The sequence below is a fragment of the Microcaecilia unicolor genome, chromosome 1, assembly GCF_901765095.1.
Source record: "Microcaecilia unicolor chromosome 1, aMicUni1.1, whole genome shotgun sequence".
Taxonomy (NCBI): Eukaryota; Metazoa; Chordata; class Amphibia; order Gymnophiona; family Siphonopidae; genus Microcaecilia; species Microcaecilia unicolor.
The window spans coordinates 553126150-553145686 of NC_044031.1; the positions used below are offsets into that span (position 1 = coordinate 553126150).

Below are 19537 nucleotides of genomic sequence, written 5' to 3' on the forward strand. Positions count from 1 at the left end.
ATTGGACCAAAAATATATATGCATATATAAACAATAGAGCCCCAACATGGTCATGTTTCACCCTAAGGCTGAATCAGGAGCATACAGAGCTATAAATGAAATGATATACAAACATTTAGAAGTATACTAAAAAAAAAATCATAGTTGAATAACAATTACATAAAAGAAAAAAAAAATTACAAACCACATACCAAAAGCTCAACAAATCCAACAATGTGAATATGAAAAATACCTTCCATATGTCTAAAACGGAATTAAGAAAAAAAAACTTCCTCATACATAGAATATGTACAAAGCACAAATATTTATTAAAAAAACATAGCAAAAACATTTTTATAAGAACATAATTAAAACACATTTTTAAAGTATCTCAAAATTCTGTAGACTACCCAGAACTCACAAACACAGGTATAGATCAACCATTTAACACACAAGGAAATCTTGCTTTTAACTCATATAGGGGGCCCTTTTACTAAAACTTAGTGCAGACTAAATGCTAAGAAGTCCACTTTATACCAATGAGCTTCGTAACAGGGCCCCCTTAGAAACCACTCAAAAACTAATGCTTCAAATCTCTGGTTTTCATCACAAACTCTATTCAATAAATACTAGTCCTCTAATATTCCAAAACTGTAGTATATATAAAAACTTAAGAAATTACAATGCTTAAAAAAATCATCATACAAATTCAAAACAGTTAGTTAGGTAGCTGATATTTTGTAATTTATTAAATGCAGGGGAGCTTTCGTGATTAGACTAATTGGTTAACAACATATTCATTTGTAAAACAATTCAGAAAGGTTTACAGAAATTTGATAACTGATTTACTGATACTGAAATTTGCATATTCACATTGTTTAAGAGATTTTATTTCTTTTTAAAGAGTATATTCTATCAGTTTTGGTACATGTGTGGTTCCTTTAAGCACAAAAAAAATCAAAGCAGGTAGCTGCCAATCACAGAACTGAAACAGTAAAATCAGTTTTAAATTGGTGCTGGTGTCACTGGGTTCCTGCTTTACACTTCTACAAGTGTTTGGAGTGCTTTCAAAGTAAGTAGGCTGTTTTACTTTTGAGATGCGATTCTTTTGAGAGCCTGAAAGCCTTTAGAGTTTTTGGTTTTGTTTTGGCCATTCTTTTAATTATACTTTTAAAATTGTAAAGTTTAGTGACCTGTCAGATTTGGGAAAGAATTTGCAAAATAATTTTTGATGAAACTGGGTTTTGAGTTTAATATTAATGCACAATTTTGAGTGGTTTGTTAACTGCCATTGAGTCCGTGTCGACTCATGGTTACCCGGATAGTATTCCTGAACAGGGTTCCATCTTGAATCAGAAGGTTAATCATTCATAGAGTGACATCCATCACTGTTATTGTACGATATATCATATTGCTGGTTTTCCCCTTTTTAACTGGTCTTCAACCTTTCCAAGCATGATATCTGTTTTAATGATCTTTTTCTTCACATGATGTGTCCAAAGTATGAAAGTTGAAGTCTCATCATTTGAGCTTCCAAGGAAAGCTTAGGGTTATCTTTTCCAGTACTGATGAATGGTATACACAGTATTCTTCTCCAGCACCATAATTCAGAGGCATCGACTTTCTTCCTGTCTTCCTTCTTCACAGTTCAATTTTCACATTCATATGACATTAATAAAATACCTTTGGAGTGGTTAAATGAAAATAGATACTATGCAAACCCAGTTTTGGTGTTTTAAAAGGTTTAAAAAAAGTCCCTAAATAAAACTAATAAAATAATATTTTAAACATCTGAGTTCTATTGTAATTAAAGTTTGGTTACCTATAAAAACATTTTTGGAGTAACATTTAGGGGCTCATTTTCAAAAGACCAAAATGTCTCAAAAATGGCATAAAGTGATATTAGGATGTTTTTCTCTGAAAAACATCCTAATCATGATTTTTGAAACTCAGATTTGAGACACTTCTCTCTGCAGTGTCCAAGGGGGCACGATTTGGGCATCCGCAAATCTTGGACGTTTTTCTACCATAATGGAACAAAGCAAAAAAGTCCAGGGCTAAAAGTTGGACATTTTGGTCTAGACCTGTTTCAATCACTCTTAACTCAATGATGAGATGACCATTGGAGGCGTTAAGGCATTACCCCAAACACACACATATTCCCCCTGTGGTCACTGACCTCCTTCCACCCCCAAAAGATGTGAAAGAAACAGTACATAATAGCCTCTATGACAGCTTCAGATGTTATGGCCGTTATGGCTATTAGAGCAGCAAGCAGGTTCCTAGAGTAGCCTAGTAGTACTTTAACTGGAAAGAATGAACCTTCCAAAACCTACCAAAAAAATCTTCTGTACTTACATATAGGTTACACCTGCAGGTATAAGAGCTATTGTAGTGGTGTACAGTTGGGTGCAATAGGTCTTTGGTGGGTTTTGGAGGGCTCACCATATAAGGGGGTAATAGTGAGATGTGTACCTGAGACTTTTTATGTGATGTCCACTGCAGTGCCCCACTGCTCTGCTAAGATGTCTCTGTGGTCAGTCTACTAAGAAAGTTGCCCCCCCCCCCAATACATCCCAATACCTTGTTTTGTGTGTTTTTCCCATGGACTCCCCCCCCCCCCCGAAAATGATCAAGTTAGACACACTGATCACAAAATGTCTACCAAACGGCAATTTTCAAAACAAAAGGATGTTTTTCTGGTTTGAAAACGGCGACGTTTGCTACTGGATTTTTGGACAATTTTTGCAAAAAAATCCAAAATCAGATTTAGACATCATATTGAAAATGCTCCTCAATGTTTTTTTTAATAGTATTTGTGATGAAAAGTAGAGATTTGAGGCACTAGTTTCGAAAGGGTTATAAATGAGTAACATGGCTTCCCTCCTTTTTTTAGGCTGTTAATCTATTTCCACATTTATGAGTAGTAGATAGTCTGCAGAATTTTATGATGTAATTAAAAAAAAGTCATTGTATACTTTCATAAAAAATTATTTTGCTATATATTTTGTGTTGCACATATGAATTCTAATCAAGAGTGTGTGTGTGTGTGTGTGTGGGGGGGGGGTCTTACAGTTTTTGACAAATGTGGAAGAGTTTTTTTCATATACACCCTTCTTGGATATTTCAAGCAACTGGTATGTGGTTTGTTTTGCTTTTTTTCTCTTTATGTGATTGTTATTCAGTTAAGATTAATTTGCTTCTAATTTTTTTGTATTTTTTCTCTTATAGCTTCATAGGCTCCCAATGCAACCTTAGGGTAAAACATGGCCATGTTGGGCTTCTAATAATATATATCCATATCAATGCAACAAATTTCCACTTATTGATTCACTCTCATATTCCTGCTTTTTCATTGAATTTTGATTGGTGCAGCATTTTTTTATACCTCATTTCTCCCCTGATCACTAGGCAACCCTTCCACTAATCTAATTTTACTTCTTATGCTTGTGTTAATAGAAATTATATAAAAATACTTTTACTAAAATACTTAAACCTATGTTGATAAATTCTGTCTCTGAATTACTTCTTCACTTATTCCACTGCAGAAAACATGGACACATGCCTATGGAAAGAAATTAACATGCCCTGGGAAAATGACAGTGCCATAATGACTAAGCTTCAGCTGTACTGCATGGTGATGTTCTACCCTCTTACCTTAGGAAACCCAAGTTCTACAAGCAGACGGTCAGCCACAAACTCAATATACTGTTTCATCAGCATACAGTTCATTCCAATCAAGCCTACTGGTAAAGCATCGGTTAAAAACTCCTGTTTGAGAGAGAGAGAGAGAGATTGAGAGAAAGGAGTTTGAGGTTATCGTAGCTAAGTGAGGCAAGTAGATCCAAGACAATATAGCTGTACTTATATTACTACAATAGCTAAAAGCATTTGTGTAAAGTGTTCCCCTTGCATCACTGGAAAAATGTATTCTCCAATTAGATATTGGAATATGCTACTACCCAAAACCGCATAAGAAGCTTTGTCAGTCATACACCTAACTCATTAATTTAACCAATCCAAACACCGTGTCTGCTATGGGTAATTTTATACCAGGGAACCTATAAAAACTTTCTAAAAATGTGCCTTTTTATGCCTATTTTACAAATTCCAAACTTATTTCATTTTAATTTTTTAATTAATGTAGCAAGATCATGGTACTTAAGAAAAGCTATTTAACTCTATAATAACCCCAAACAAGTGTATTCATAGGTCCGAGTCCAAGTTCAGTTTCTTGAGGCTTTCAGAACTATTATAATATTTTTCCTTCTTCTAGGGGATTTACTGAGTTTTTGTTATTTGTCTAGTCCATTTCTAGGAATAAGCAATGGCTTTCTCAAATTGAACTGGCTAATAATTTATGGACTTTTCCTCCAGAAACTTGTTCAAATCTTTTTGATCGTTACAATAATAGTTGCCTTGACCAAATCCTCCAGCAACAGATATCATAGATTAATTATGTGCTATGTGGGAAAAAAAAAAGGTAAAACAAACCTTTTTCTACAATCATTTTCAATATGCCAGCCATTACTTTCATGGATTGTCTTTTTGTGTTGGGAAATAGATCTAGTAGGTCCTTGTGACCCAGACTGGTCGCTATTAGAAACAGGATACTGGGCTTGATGGACTTGGGTCTGAATCACCACAGCTTTTCTAATGTTCTTACTGCTGTCCTCTATCTTTTTGAACCATATTTAAATTTTGTTACAGTGTGGACTCCACTGCTATATCTGGCTCTGTATGCTATCAAACTGGTTTTGTATGCTATCAATCTGGCACATTTCACGAGCATTATTTAGTAAAATAATGCAAAAAGTTAAAAAAGGTATAACACAAGCAAAAACAAACATTAGATACTAGTAAAGAAGGTCCGTTTCTGATACAAATGAAACGGGCGCTAGCAAGGTTTTCCTCGGCGTGTGTATGTTAGAGATGGAGTGTGTGTATGTGAGAGAGACAGTATCAGTAAGACAGAGAGAGACAGAGTGTGTGTGTGTTTGTGTGACAGAGAGAGAGTGTGAGACACAGAGTGTATGCTTGTGTGAGAGTGAGAGTGTGTGTGAGAGAGAGACTGTGTGTGTGTGTGACAGAGAGAGAGAGTGTGTCAGAGAGAGAGTATGTGAGAGACAGAGAGTGAGTGTGTGCCCCTCCCCCCTCTCTCAGGACCCCCTTTCCCCCCTTTATGGTCTCAGGACCCCCTTCCACCCCCACCTCTCTGTTCTCAGGACCCCCTCCACCCCCACCTCTCTGGTCTCAAGACCCCCACCTGTCTGGTCTCAGGACCCCCTTCCCCCCTCTCATCCTTGGACCCCCCTCCCCCCCTCATCCCTGGACCCCCTCCCCCCCCTCATCCCATGCACCCACTGTTGGTCTCTGTGTCCTTGGACTGCAAGCAGGACGTGTGCTGCAGGCTCTCCCCTTCGTTATTGCTGCCTGTTGTTAAAAGATTTTACCTGCTGCTCCGCCGCCAAGAGTGAAGGGGAGCACGGACAGATGCCGCTTTGGAGTGCCATTGGTTTCGCTTCAGTTTCAGCTGTTCCTGTGGTCCCGCCCTTCTGGAAACAGGAAATGAGGGCGGGACCAGAGGATCAGCTGAAATTGAAGCCAAAGCAAAGGCAGCCTGAAGCGGTTCAGCTGTCAGTCGAGATCGTGGGCTGAAGCTCGAGTGCTGTAGCAGCTAACACGTTCCGTGCTCCTGCAGTCCCACGTCTCAGACCTATCGTGTTTTGTTTGGTCGCGCGCTTCCCGCCTCCTGGCTTGGAATTGTACCATCTCCTGACGTCAGGCACGCAGGGTTCTACTATGGGAGAGTGATGTCAGGAGATGGTTACGAACGCAGCCAGAGACATTGGAACACTGCAAGAGCAAATTATTATATTACATCATACCTTTGCTGGTGGGAATGCCGAAGTCCTGCCAGTTGAAGAAATCCACTGCCAAAGTGGCCCCCATGTGCTGTCTCAGGAGCGAGGAAGTCAGCGGGGTGCCTCTAGCTGCTGATGCCAGCACTCCCTGAGCATGCTCAGTTCATGTACAAATTGAGCATACTTGGGGAGTGTGTTGGTGGCTGAGGCACCCCACTGACTTCCTTACTCCTGAGGCAGTACGAGAAGAGGATGACTCAGGCAGCAGACTTCTTCAGCTGGCGGGGCTTCAGCTACCCCATCAGAAACAGAACAGGTACTGCAGATTTGGAGGAAGCCTGAGCCCAAAGTGGGGGGTCCAGGTCTCCAAGGCCTCTCCCCTCCCCTGTGGCTATGCCACTGATGAGAAATTATGACTTACCTGATAATTTCCTGATAATTTTCTTCCCTTTAGTAGCAACAGATGAATCCAGAGACTTGTGGGTTGTGACGCTCTACCAGCAGGTGGAGATAGAGAGCGCTGAAATTGCACCTCCTTATAGGATGGAATGGTCCTTGGTCAGCCAACATTTCTCATGACAAAGCAGAAGGGAACAGAATTAAAACAGTAACATTTTTCCTTCCTCACAAGGAAACATGAGACACCAAAATGTTCAAGACGAAAAACGAGGACAACCGTGCCTATAAAATGCAAAAAGTAGAAACATGGTTCAAATGAAAGAAATAACCGAAAAGAACCCCTGACAATAACAAAGGATGGGACCCTGGATTCATCTGCAGTAACTAAAGGAAAGAAAATGATCAGGTAAGACAATTTCTCATTCCTTAGTGTCAGCAGCAGATGAATCCAGAGACTTGTGGGAAGTACCAAAGCAGTCCTGAAGTAGGGTGGGAATGTAAAGCATCCATGGATAGCACTGCGAGGCCAACTGAAGTCGACGACTGAGCCGAGGTAAAGTGAATGATACATACCTGTAGCAGGTGTTCTCCGAGGACAGCAGGCTGATTGTTCTCACGACTGGGTGACGTCCGCGGCAGCCCCCACCAACCGGAAAAGGCTTCGCGGGACGGTCGGCACGCAGGGCACGCCCACCGCGCATGCGCGGCCGTCTTCCCGCCCGTGCGCGACCGCTCCCGCCAGTTGAATGACAAGCAATAAAATATGAAACACAACTCCAAAGGGGAGGAGGGAGGGTAGGTGAGAACAATCAGCCTGCTGTCCTCGGAGAACACCTGCTACAGGTATGTATCATTCACTTTCTCCGAGGACAAGCAGGCTGCTTGTTCTCACGACTGGGGTATCCCTAGCTCTCAGGCTCACTCAAAACAAGAACCCAGGTCAATTGAACCTCGCAACGGCGAGGATACAACAGAAAATTGACCTACGAAGAACAACTAACTGAGAGTGCAGCCTGACCAGAATAAATTCGGGTCCTGGAGGGTGGAGTTGGATTTACACCCCAAACAGATTCTGCAGCACCGACTGCCCGAACCGACTGTCGCGTCGGGTATCCTGCTGGAGGCAGTAATGTGATGTGAATGTGTGGACAGATGACCACGTCGCAGCCTTGCAAATCTCTTCAATAGTGGCTGACTTCAAGTGGGCCACTGACGCTGCCATGGCTCTAACACTATGAGCCGTGACATGACCCTCAAGAGCCAGCCCAGCCTGGGCGTAAGTGAAGGAAATGCAATCTGCTAGCCAATTGGAGATGGTGCGTTTCCCGACAGCGACCCCTAGCCTGTTAGGGTCGAAAGAAATAAACAATTGGGCGGACTGTCTGTGGGGCTGTGTCCGCTCCAAGTAGAAGGCCAATGCTCTCTTGCAGTCCAATGTGTGCAACTGACGTTCAGCAGGGCGGGTATGCGGCTTGGGAAAGAATGTTGGCAAGACAATTGACTGGTTAAGATGGAACTCCGACACCACCTTCGGCAGGAACTTTGGGTGGGTGCGGAGCACTACTCTATTGTGATGAAATTTGGTATATGGAGCATGAGCTACTAGGGCTTGAAGCTCACTGACCCTACGAGCTGAAGTAACGGCCACCAAGAAAATGACCTTCCAGGTCAAATACTTCAGATGGCAGGTATTCAGTGGCTCAAAAGGAGGTTTCATCAGCTGGGTGAGGACGACGTTGAGATCCCATGACACTGTAGGAGGCTTGATAGGGGGCTTTGACAAAAGCAAACCTCTCATGAATCGAACGACTAAAGGCTCTCCAGAGATGGCTTTACCTTCCACACGATAATGGTAAGCATTAATCGCACTAAGGTGATTCCTTACTGAGTTGGTCTTGAGGCCAGACTCTGATAAGTGCAGAAGGTATTCAAGCAGGTTCTGTGCAGGGCAAGAACGAGGTTCTAGGGCCTTGCTCTCACACCACACGACAAACCTCCTCCACTTGAAAAAGTAACTCTTTTTAGTGGAATCCTTCCTAGAGGCAAGCAAGACCCGGGAGACACCCTCAGACAGACCCAACGCAGCGAAGTCTACGCCCTCAACATCCAGGCCGTGAGAGCCAGGGATTGAAGGTTGGGGTGCAGCAACGCTCCGTCGTTCTGCGAGATGAGTGTCGGAAAACACTCCAATCTCCACGGTTCTTCGGAGGACAACTCCAGAAGAAGAGGGAACCAGATCTGACGGGGCCAAAAGGGCGCCACCAGAATCATGGTGCCGCGGTCTTGCTTGAGCTTCAGTAAGGTCTTCCCCACCAAAGGTATGGGAGGATAAGCATACAGGAGGCCGGTCCCCCAATGGAGGAGAAAGGCATCCGACGCTAGCCTGCCGTGTGCCTGAAGTCTGGAACAGAACAAAGGCAGCTTGTGGTTGGTCTGAGAGGCGAAAAGGTCCACCGAGGGGGTGCCCCACTCTCGGAAGATCTTGCGTACCACTCTGGAATGGAGCGACCACTCGTGCGGTTGCATGACTCTGCTCAGTCTGTCGGCCAGACTGTTGTTTACGCCTGCCAGGTACGTGGCTTGGAGGAGCATGCCGAACCGGCACGCCCAACGCCACATCCCGACGGCTTCCTGACACAGGGGGCGAGATCCGGTGCCCCCCTGCTTGTTGACGTAATACATTGCAACCTGATTGTCTGTCCGAATTTGGATAATTTGGCAGGACAGCCGATCTCTGAAAGCCTTCAGTGCGTTCCAGATCGCTCGGAGCTCCAGGAGGTTGATCTGCAGATCCTTTTCCTGGAGGGACCACAGACCTTGGGTGTGGAGCCCATCGACATGAGCTCCCCACCCCAGGCGAGATGCATCCGTCGTCAGCACTTTCGTGGGCTGTGGAATTTGGAATGGGCGTCCCAGGGTCAAATTGGTCCGGATGGTCAACCAGAGCAGTGAAGTGCGGCAACTGGTGGAGAGGCGGATGACATCTTCTAGATTCCCGGTGGCTTGGAACCACTGGGAAGCTAGGGTCCATTGAGCAGATCTCATGTGAAGACGAGCCATGGGAGTCACATGAACTGTGGAGGCCATATGACCCAGAAGTCTCAACATCTGCCGAGCTGTGACCTGCTGAGACGCTCTGGTCTGCGAAGCCAGGGACAGGAGGTTGTTGGCCCTCGCTTCGGGAAGGAAGGCCTGAGCCGTCTGAGTATTCAGCAGAGCTCCTATGAATTCCAGAGACTGCGTTGGCTGGAGATGGGACTTTGGGTAATTTATCACAAACCCCAGCAGCTCCAGGAGTCGAGTAGTGCACTGCATAGACCGGAGGGCTCCCGCCTCCGAGGTGTTCTTGACCAGCCAATCGTCGAGATATGGGAACACGTGCACTCCCAGCTTGCGTAGGTAGGCCGCCACCACCACGAGGCACTTGGTAAACACTCGAGGGGCGCAGAGGCGAGCCCAAAGGGCAGCACACAATACTGAAAGTGCCGTGCGCCCAGGCGGAATCTGAGATACTGTCTGTGAGCTGGCAGTATCGGTATGTGAGTATATGCGTCCTTTAAATCCAGGGAACATAGCCAATCGTTTTTCTGAATCATTGGCAGAAGGGTGCCCAAGGAAAGCATCCTGAACTTTTCTTTGACCAGGAATTTGTTCAGGCCTCTCAGGTCTAGGATGGGACGCATCCCCCCTGTTTTCTTTTCCACAAGGAAGTACCTGGAATAGAATCCCTGCCCTTCCTGCCCGGGTGGTACGGGCTCGACCGCATTGGCGCTGAGAAGGGCGGAGAGTTCCTCTGCAAGTACCTGCTTGTGATGGGAGCTGAAAGATTGAGCTCCCGGAGGACAATTTGGTGGCAGGGAGGCCAAATTCAGGGCGTATCCGCACCGCACTATTTGGAGAACCCACTGGTCGGAGGTTATGAGAGGCCACCTTTGGTGAAAAAAACTTAACCTCCCCCCGACCGGCAGATCGTCCGGTACGGACACTTTGAGGGCGGCTATGTTCCCATGGATCCAGTCAAAAGCCCGTCCCCGGCTTTTGCTGTGGAGGCGCAGGGGGCTGCTTAGGCGCACGCTGTTGACGGGAACGAGCGCGCTGGGGCTGTCCCTGTGCCTGACGAGGCCTTCGGGCCGGCTGGTTGTACCTACGTTTTGCAAAAGAATAGGGTGCAGCCTGCCGGGCCCGGGAAAAACGTCCACCTGCTGAGGTGGATGCTGAAGGCGCCCGGTGGGAGAGCTTGTCGAGAGCGGTTTCCCGCTGATGCAGTTGGTCCACCATCTGCTCGACCTTCTCACCAAAAATGTTATCCCCCCGGCAAGGGACGTCGGCCAGTCTCTGCTGGGTGCGGTTGTCCAGGTCAGAGGCACGCAGCCATGAGAGCCTGCGCATCACTATACCTTGGGCCGCAGCACGAGATGCCACGTCACAGGTGTCATAGATACCCCTGGACAGGAACTTTCTGCACGCCTTCAGCTGCCTGACCACCTCCTGATAAGGCCTGGACTGCTCCGGCGGGAGCTTATCGACCAGGTCCGCCAGTTGTTGCACATTAGTCCGCATGTGGATGCTCATATAGAGCAGGTATGACTGGATGCGGGTCACGAGCATGGAGGATTGGTAGGCCTTCCTCCCAAACGAGTCCAGAGTGCGAGACTCCCGCCCCGGGGGCGCCGAGGCGGTATCCCTCGAACTCCGTGCCCTCTTGAGAGCAGAATCCACGACCGCCGAGTCATGGGGCAATTGGGGCCGCATTAACTCTGGGTCAGACTGGATCCTGTACTGGGACTCTGCTTTCTTGGGAATGGTGGGGTTAGTTAACGGTCGCACCCAGTTCCGAAGCAGTGTCTCCTTGAGGACATTGTGCAGCGGTACCGTGGAGGACTCTCTAGGTGGTGATGGATAGTCGAGGACCTCGAGCATCTCGGCCCTCGGCTCTTCCACAGAGACCACGGGAAAGGGAATGCTAATAGACATATCCCGCACAAAGGAGGCAAAGGAGAGACTCTCAGGAGGTGAGAGCTTCCTCTCCGGTGAAGGCGTGGGGTCCGAGGGAAGGCCCGTAGACTCCTCTGAGGAGAAATATCTCGGGTCCTCCTCTTCCCCCCACGAGGCCTCATCCTCGGTATCGGACATAAGCTCGTGTAGCTGAGTCCTGAACCGGGCCCGGCTCGACGTCGAGGCACCGAGGTCTCGGTGTCGTCGAGCGGTGGACTCCCGCGCCGGCGGGGACGGAGCTCCCTCCATCGACGTCGACGGGGGCTCCACCTGCGTGGCGGTCGAGACCGGCGCCGCAAGCGGCGGCGGTGTCGACGGCCCCGGCGCCGGGCTAGAGCTCGCCGGCGCCACAGACATCGGTGCCGAGGGCACAAGCACCCCCGGCGCCGGCACAGCCTGGCGCATCAGCCCTTCCAGGATCCCCGGAAGGATGGCTCTGAGGCACTCGTCCAGGCCCGCTGCCGGGAAAGGCGGTGGGGCCGGTAAGGGTGTCGGTGCCAGAAGCTGATGGGGGCCAGGAGACGGCACCGAGGTGCCGGAACCCTGACGCGTCGGTACCTCCACAACCGACGGGGACCTCTCCTCTCGACGATGACGCTTCGGCGTCGCTTCCTCTCCGATGTCCGGATGCACCGAGGGCGACCGGTGACGACGCTTCTTGTTTTTCTTTCGATGTGCGTCACCGGCGCCGGGAGGTATGGAGGAGGAGGAGGACGATCCCCCTCGGTCCCGAGGAGCCGGGTCAGACAGGGTTCGGTCCCGAGGGCCACGGGCTGAGGGAGTGACCGGGGGCCGACTGCCCACGCGGCCGCTCACCTCTACCCTCGCCGGCGGACCGGCGGGCCGACGGGACCTGTTCTCCTGGGGTCGATGCCATCGGTGCCGATGTCTCGGGCATCGATACCGGTACCGAAGGACCGGGCGTCGATACCGATGCCGTCGAGGTCGACGTCGAGGGGCCGGCGCAAGTTCCAAAAAGACGGTCCCGCAGAACTTGCCTCGCAACCTGAGTCCGTTTCCGGAGACCGAGACACAGGGAACACGACTTGATATTGTGCTCCGGCCCGAGGCACTGGAGGCACCAAGCGTGGGTGTCGGTCTGCGAGATCGACCGGCCGCAGCGACCACACTTTTTAAATCCACTCGGGACCTTCGAGGACATCGACGGAAAAATCGCGTCGGCGAAGTCAAAGTCGTCAATGGTGGCTGAAATCACACCTCGAAAAAAGAAAACGACCGTGCGGCCACTAGGCCGCAACGCGGCGTCCCCGCTGGAAACGAGGGAAAAAAGGGAGCGCGTGCTCCACACGCTCAGGTTTTTTTTTTTTTTTTTTCTCTTGAAAAAGGAAACCGGTAACAAAAACTAATAGAAAAAGTAGCGATCCGCGTAAACGCGATCGAAAATCCGGCGGCTGAAACAGAGAGAGCGGCAAAGCACAACTCTCTCCAGACGCGGAAAAAAAGGAACTGGCGGGAGCGGTCGCGCACGGGCGGGAATACGGCCGCGCATGCGCGGTGGGCGTGCCCTGCGTGCCGACCGTCCCGCGAAGCCTTTTCCGGTTGGTGGGGGCTGCCGCGGACGTCACCCAGTCGTGAGAACAAGCAGCCTGCTTGTCCTCGGAGAAACAAAAGGTACGGCCTGCAAAAAGTATGTAAGGAATACCAAGGTGCAGCCCTACCTTTTTTCTCCCAGGAAAAAAAAAACAGACAGACTTACGTCCCGAATGTTGCCACCAGTCAGCCTGAAAACAACTGGCAACCGACCAGACCAGCTTACCACCAGTACATTAGTGGACACGGAAGCCTTCTTGAGCCAGCGAGCTAGCCTGGCTGCGGAAGCTGCAGTCCATGCCGAGGTGCCGAGCAAGGCAGAAACCAAGGACCCGACCAACGGAGCTCATTGAACACACACACGGTGAACAGCCAAGTAGCTGGAATTAAAGGGTAAAAGAGATGAAAGGCTGAAACTCCCGAGGATATGGGAGAAAAAATAGTAACTGCACCCTAGTAGGGGAATCTAGGGAATCTCAACAAGTCTATGCCCTGGATTCTGAACTTCTGTTCGGATTGATCCCCGGAGCCTTGACTAAAACTAGGATGTCCCGGCCGATATCACCTGGCATCGACAAAATGAGGGTGAGAGTGCCCCAAACAGAAAGAACCACTGCTCAGGAAGATATTGTGCGTTGGGTTAACGAGAGATAGCCTCAAAAAGTTAAGGCCACCTCAAACACCAGCTTACCCGAAGCAGTGAGCTGAACCAACTACTGTACTATAGTGAACCAGTCACCTGGAGGGGGCAAGATTAGGAAATGACAGGCCGTGACTGCCAAAGACATCGATTCGGGGTATGCCCGAATCCAGACCCATATGAAACGTGCCAAATATGGGAGACCTGAATCCACATCCGACTGTTCAGAAAAACATGGACTGCTGGACTCCTGGAAGAAACCAAAAACTGCTGTGCAGCAGCTACCGAGATCTAATTGCCAAGAGAGAGAGAACCTCCAAAACATCCAAGGGAAGCTGCGATGAAACCATTAGCCATACTTGAGTGACTCAGAAGGTCCAAGAGAGACAGGAGAACAATCAGGAACTCTGAAGGTGCCTGGTGCGGCACCTGGTACCAGGAAGAATGACCAGGATAGCTGACATAACACCCAGAGTATGAATATATGCTAAGGCTCAAGGACTAGGCAGGGAAGACAAACTGGACTTGGGTGTGAAGCTGTGTTGATGAGCCACCAGAAGCAAAACCTTCTCCAGACTATGGTGAATATTACCCCTCTGTTCCCCCAAATTGGAGTGAAGAAGAGCTGATTCTTGGCGAAAGTGAATACCAGTCCCTGAGAACTGAAGGGCAGCCATAGTGGACAAACTTGCACACCAGCGTGACAGAGCAGCCACAAAGCAGGTACTCACAAAACATGGATAATAGCCTTTCCAGCATACCATCACAGAAATCTCCTTTGATAATGTGAATTGGACATAGAACAGCCAGAGTCCATGAGAGTCAGGCCAGGGCGAAACCTCCCCCCTGCATAGGTCCCAATAAGAAAGGACAACTTACCAAACTCCACGGGTAGGAAGAAGGAAATCCCTTCCAGGGAACCACCATGCCAAAGGAATAACACTCTGTGCCCCCATCGTCACAGAGGACAGGCGCAACTGTGGCCAGGTCACAACTGGCCACTGTTGGGGGAAACAGGATGCTGGGCTTGATGGAGCTTCGGTCTGTCCCAGTATGGCAATACTTATGTACTTTCTATCCTTAACCACAGTGTGTTTTATTTCCTGCAGAACTATCCCGCTCAACTTTATGCCATTCTTAACATATAGAGGGGCATAATTGAACGGGACGCCCAAGTTTTCCTGGGGCTGCCCTCGCAGGTCGGCTCCATGAATGGGCGGGGAAACCCGTAATATCAAAACAAGATGGGCATCCAACTTTCGTTTCGATAATACGGTCGGGGACGCCCAAATCAAAACATTTAGGTCGACCTTAGAGATGGTCGTCCTCAGTTTTCGGCGATAATGGAAACCGAGGATGCCCATCTCAGAAACGACCAAATCCAAGCCATTTGGTCGTGGGAGGAGCCAGCATTCGTAGTGCACTGGTCCCCCCTTCACATGCCAGGACACCAACCGAGCACCGGGCACCCTAGGGGGCACTGCAGTGGACTTCAGAAATTGCTCCCAGGTGCATAGCTCCCTTACCTTGTGTGCTGAGCCCCCCAACACCCCCCCCAAAAAAAAAACACCCACTCCCTACAACTGTACACCACTACCATAGCCCTAAGGGGTGAAGGGGGGCACTTACATGTGGGTACAGTGGGTCTCTGGTGGGTTTTGAAGGGCTCACATTTACCACCACAAGTGTAACAGATTGGGGGGGGGGGGGCTGGGCCTGGGTCCGCCTGCCTGAAGTGCACTGCACCCACTAAAACTGCTCCAGGGGTCTGCATACTGCTGTCATGGAGCTGGGTATGACATTTGAGGCTGGCATAGAGGCTAGCAAAAAACATTTTTAACGTTTGTTTTTTTTTTAGGGTGGGAGGAGGTTGGTGACCACTGGGGGAGTAAGTGGAGGTCATCCCCGATTCCCTCCGGTGGTCATCTGGTCAGTTCGGGCACCTTTTGAGGCTTGGTAGCAAGAAAAAATGGACCAAGTCGCTCAAGTGCTCGTCAGCGACGCCCTTCTTTTTTCCATTATCGGCTGAGGACGCCCATCTCTTAAGCACGCCCCAGTCCCGCCTTCGCTACAATGCCAACACGCCCCGTGAACTTTGGTCATCCCCACGACGGAAAGCAGTTGAGGGTGCCCAAAATCGGCTTTCGATTATGCCAATTTGGGCGACCCTGGGCAATTTGTGTCGGAAGATGGGCGCCCTTCTCTTTCGAAAATAAGCCTGATAGTGTTATCCACTCCTCCAGTTGATCTGTCATATCATTTCAACAAAAATTTTATCTGTTATCATAGCATCACATTCCACCGGGTTTCAGAAATTCTGTTACATCTATATCTTCATTCTAAGCAAAAAAGCTGAACAGATCATCCTCACCTGCTCAATTTTGACTGCATTGAAAATTATCTCTGTGACTCTTTGTTCTGAAGGTTTATTCACCAAATACTGAAACAACAGGCAAGCAAAATCACAGTGCAGACCCTGAAATGAAAAAAAAAAAAAACCAAATGAAAACACAATTTTAGATACTGAATAAAATTATACAGGACAATTTATCACATACTTTAAGAAATTTCATGAGATGCTCTCATACCACCACATTTATTCCTATAATGTAAGGATTATAGAGCAGAGACTTTCTAATCAAAACAAAGTATAAGACCACTTATCTTTAGAAGAGGGTTTCAATAGAATTCTATTAACCTAACGCTTACCATAGAAAGACTATGATTTATAAAAACCGCAAAAGTTACTGAAAACAAAAACAATCTGAAACTGAACTGCAGTAACTTAGGACCTGGATGCATTCATCATTTTATGCATGAAACCTACAAACTACCTGAAATATAACTTGTATTGGAGCTCAGATTTGGAAACAGAAGTAATTAAATATAAAATTCTAAAATATAAACCAACTGATATCACAATTTTAAAGTTAGTTGCAATTCCATTAAAATTCTCTAGTGATATGAGACCATACTGGGGTAGCAAAGAGTCAAAATGCTAAATTGCCTGAAAACTACATCAAAGACATTTTTGTGAAATAGCTGTTCTTTTTAGGGGACCTGGTATTTTCCTTCTGCTCATTTGGGATTCCAATTCAACTATAACTGGAAAAGGATCCAATGTCATAAGTTTTCATTTGTAACTACCTGGAGATTGGTTCCCTCTATTTTATATCCACTCCCAACTCTCCTGGCTCAGGGGCCGATGCTCAAAAGTCCCTGTTAAAAACTATGTCTGTTTAGATCCACAGTGGAAGTTACTGATTTTGAAATAATGAGCGATGCTCAAAGGAATTTGTATGCAAACGGGACTCATGTAAATTTAGCAAGCAACTCGGTAGGAAAAGCACCTAGCACGTGCACTGAGTGGTCTCTTAGTAAGTGTTTATGTTTTGCGCATGCCCAGGAATTCCACTGCTGTACTCTCTCCTTTCCCCAGCAGTACTTGCTGGCTCCACTGTCCCCCGTCTCCTTCCCCCTGTAGTGCTCCAATTCTGGCTCCTCCTCCCTTAGGCTGCCCTTCATGATTCTTGCTTGAGAATCTCCACTGGCATCATATAGGCTTTTTCCCCAGCTGATTGGCTGTCTGTTTGTTTCTCCGCCCCCCCCCCCCCCCAACTGACATCATAGGGGCTTCCCCGCAGCCGATTGGCTGTGCCGCTATGTCGTCAGCTGGGAGGGGGCGGAGAAACAAGTAGACAGCCAGTCGGCTGGGGGAAAGCTCCTATGATGTCAGATGGGTGGGTGGAGAAGCAAGCAGACAGCTAATCGGCTGGGGGAAAGCCCCTATGATGTCAGCTGGAGGGGCTTTCAGCAAGGAGGAGATTCCCAAGCAAAACCAATACAGCCAGGTAGCCTGAGGGATGGCAAGTAAGCTGCAGGAGGAAAGTGAAGCCAAAATCAGAGCAATTTGCTATTGAAAAAAATCTCCTCCTTTCTGAAAGCCCCTCCCCCACTTGTTTCTCTGCCCCTCTAAGCAGCTCTATGTTTTTGGACAAATTTTGCAATTGAAAAATGCAAGCAAGTCACCCTCACACGACAGCTCCAGACCTCAAAGAAAAATTCAGCACATTAAAGATAGGTGCTCCTTTCTGTTCATCACTCAGAAACGGCTGTGCATTGCTTAGAATGCTCATTTTAATACTAATCAGCTTGCTGTAATACATTTGCATAGGATTATTGTTGATTGCTAATGCGATCTGTAAGATGGACATAGAACCCCTTAGTGCATAACTCAAAATAACATGCACACTAAACTGGGATAGAACTAGTCAAAAATCGGATGTTCCTAGCACGGTAAGCTTTGTGCATCGGCCCCCGTGGTTAGGGGCCATGCACCAGGACACCTTCAAAACCCTTCAATCATGAGCACTAGATCTTGCCACTAGACACTGCCATGACATAATGGCCAGGCCTCCCTTCCCTAAACGGCTGTGAATGATGCTGCCACAATAATCCCCAGCCACGGCTGACCCAGGAAGCAGAAACCCTGATTAGAAAATCAAGTGTGGCAGAGCACAGCAATACCATTGAGCCAGTCTGGAACAGCTGGGCTTTTTCTGACTTATTGAAGTTTGATATAGATCTACAAAAATGTAAATACCTCACATCTAGGAAATGCAAAAAGAATTTATCAGATTGCTTTCCAAGATAATATTAAGGAAAAATAATCCTCAGATGGAATATTCTAAACTGAATTTATAGTCCATCATCCCAAAGGTAAAGGAATAAAAATGCCTGGTAAGAAATAACCCAACAACACTAAATATCCACCCATTATTTCTATATATTTGTGAAAGTTTGTGCATTCATTATGCATTTGGACAACAAACTTGGCAGGGGATACTATTTGTGCTGAGTAAGGTCATGGGCTACCTTTTAAAGTGAAAATCTAGGTTTTTTTCTGGCCTAAAGACTTCAGACTATGTGTGTGTGAGAAATACATGATCATTTTCCTCGACTCTCCATGAATAAAGCTCAAGAAGAGTCACTTAAAGTAGCAGGTATTATCTAAAGACTCCTACTTCTTCTTATAGCCAACCTTATGTAGCATGCACAAGAATTAGAACACATACAAACATTTTTTTTCCAAACTCTAAAACGAAAACCATTGTCTATTCCAATGCTTTGCAATAAAAATACAATTTAATACATTACATATTTTGCAACCACTAGATACTGGATTTCCCAAGAAAGCGAAGGAGCTTTCTTGGGAAATCCAGTATTTCCCAAGGAACTGGGAGAAGTGTAGAGCAACTTTTAACCTAGGCACTCACATTTACAAGCACGTTACGTACGTAAATGTTTATAATACTAGAAATTTCATATGTATGTGTATACTTACCTGCATAAATGTAAGTATGATGCCTAGGCGCTATTAGTGGAGGAGTGGCCTAGTGGTTAGGGTGGTGGACTTTGGTCCTGGGGAACTGAGGAACTGAGTTTGATTCCCGGCACAGGCAGCTCCCTGTGACTCTGGGCAAGTCACTTAACCCTCCATTGCCTGCCGCATTGAGCCTGCCATGAGTGGGAAAGCGCGGGGTACAAGTGTAACAAAAATAAAATAAAAATTCTACAATTACCCACTTAACTTACATAGTGCACATTTGCAAGGGGGGCATAAGCAAGAGCAGAACATAGGCAGAGCTCTCACGTGCTTAACTTATTGTAAGTTATGAATCTCCTTGCCACACAAGTGCACGCACTTGCACCAGCCAAATGGCTGGCTTAAGTGCCTGAATTTTAGGCTGTTGATAGGTGGTTACACTAGTATTCTATAACAGAACTTAGGCACCAAGGTTCCCCTTGTAGCATATGCTCCTACCACACATCTTGAGCACCTAATTGGGAGCCGAATTACAGAATTTCCTCCACAGATTATGTAGACACCCAGAATATTTTATATCTCTATAAGAATTGAAGAATAGCCGATGGCCTATCTAGCCCAGTATCCTGCTTCCGACAGTGGCCAACTCAGGTCACAAAGTACCTGGAAGAATACCAAATAGTAACGCATCTATATCTATGGAATTGAAAGGAAACCACTTAAAACCAAACCTAAACCGGGAGGGGAGGGAATGTAAGGTTCAATAGATGTTTATTATAAGAT

General features: G+C 47.1%; 1 protein-coding gene across 4 annotated transcripts in view; it reads right to left on the bottom strand.

Moving 5' to 3' along the window:
- Positions 1–19537, bottom strand: part of RRM2B (ribonucleotide reductase regulatory TP53 inducible subunit M2B) — a 210522-nt gene that overhangs the window by 57469 nt on the left and 133516 nt on the right. For all 4 annotated transcript variants that reach the window (XR_003943708.1, XM_030217486.1, XM_030217494.1 and 1 more), the window contains 2 exons: positions 15800–15904; positions 3637–3750 (listed from right to left, as the gene is read on the bottom strand). Coding sequence is in view for 3 of the 4 variants with exons in the window: in XM_030217486.1 (XP_030073346.1) it covers positions 3637–3750; positions 15800–15904 (219 nt within the window). In the remaining variant the exon portion in view is untranslated. The remainder of the gene's footprint in view (positions 1–3636; positions 3751–15799; positions 15905–19537) is intronic.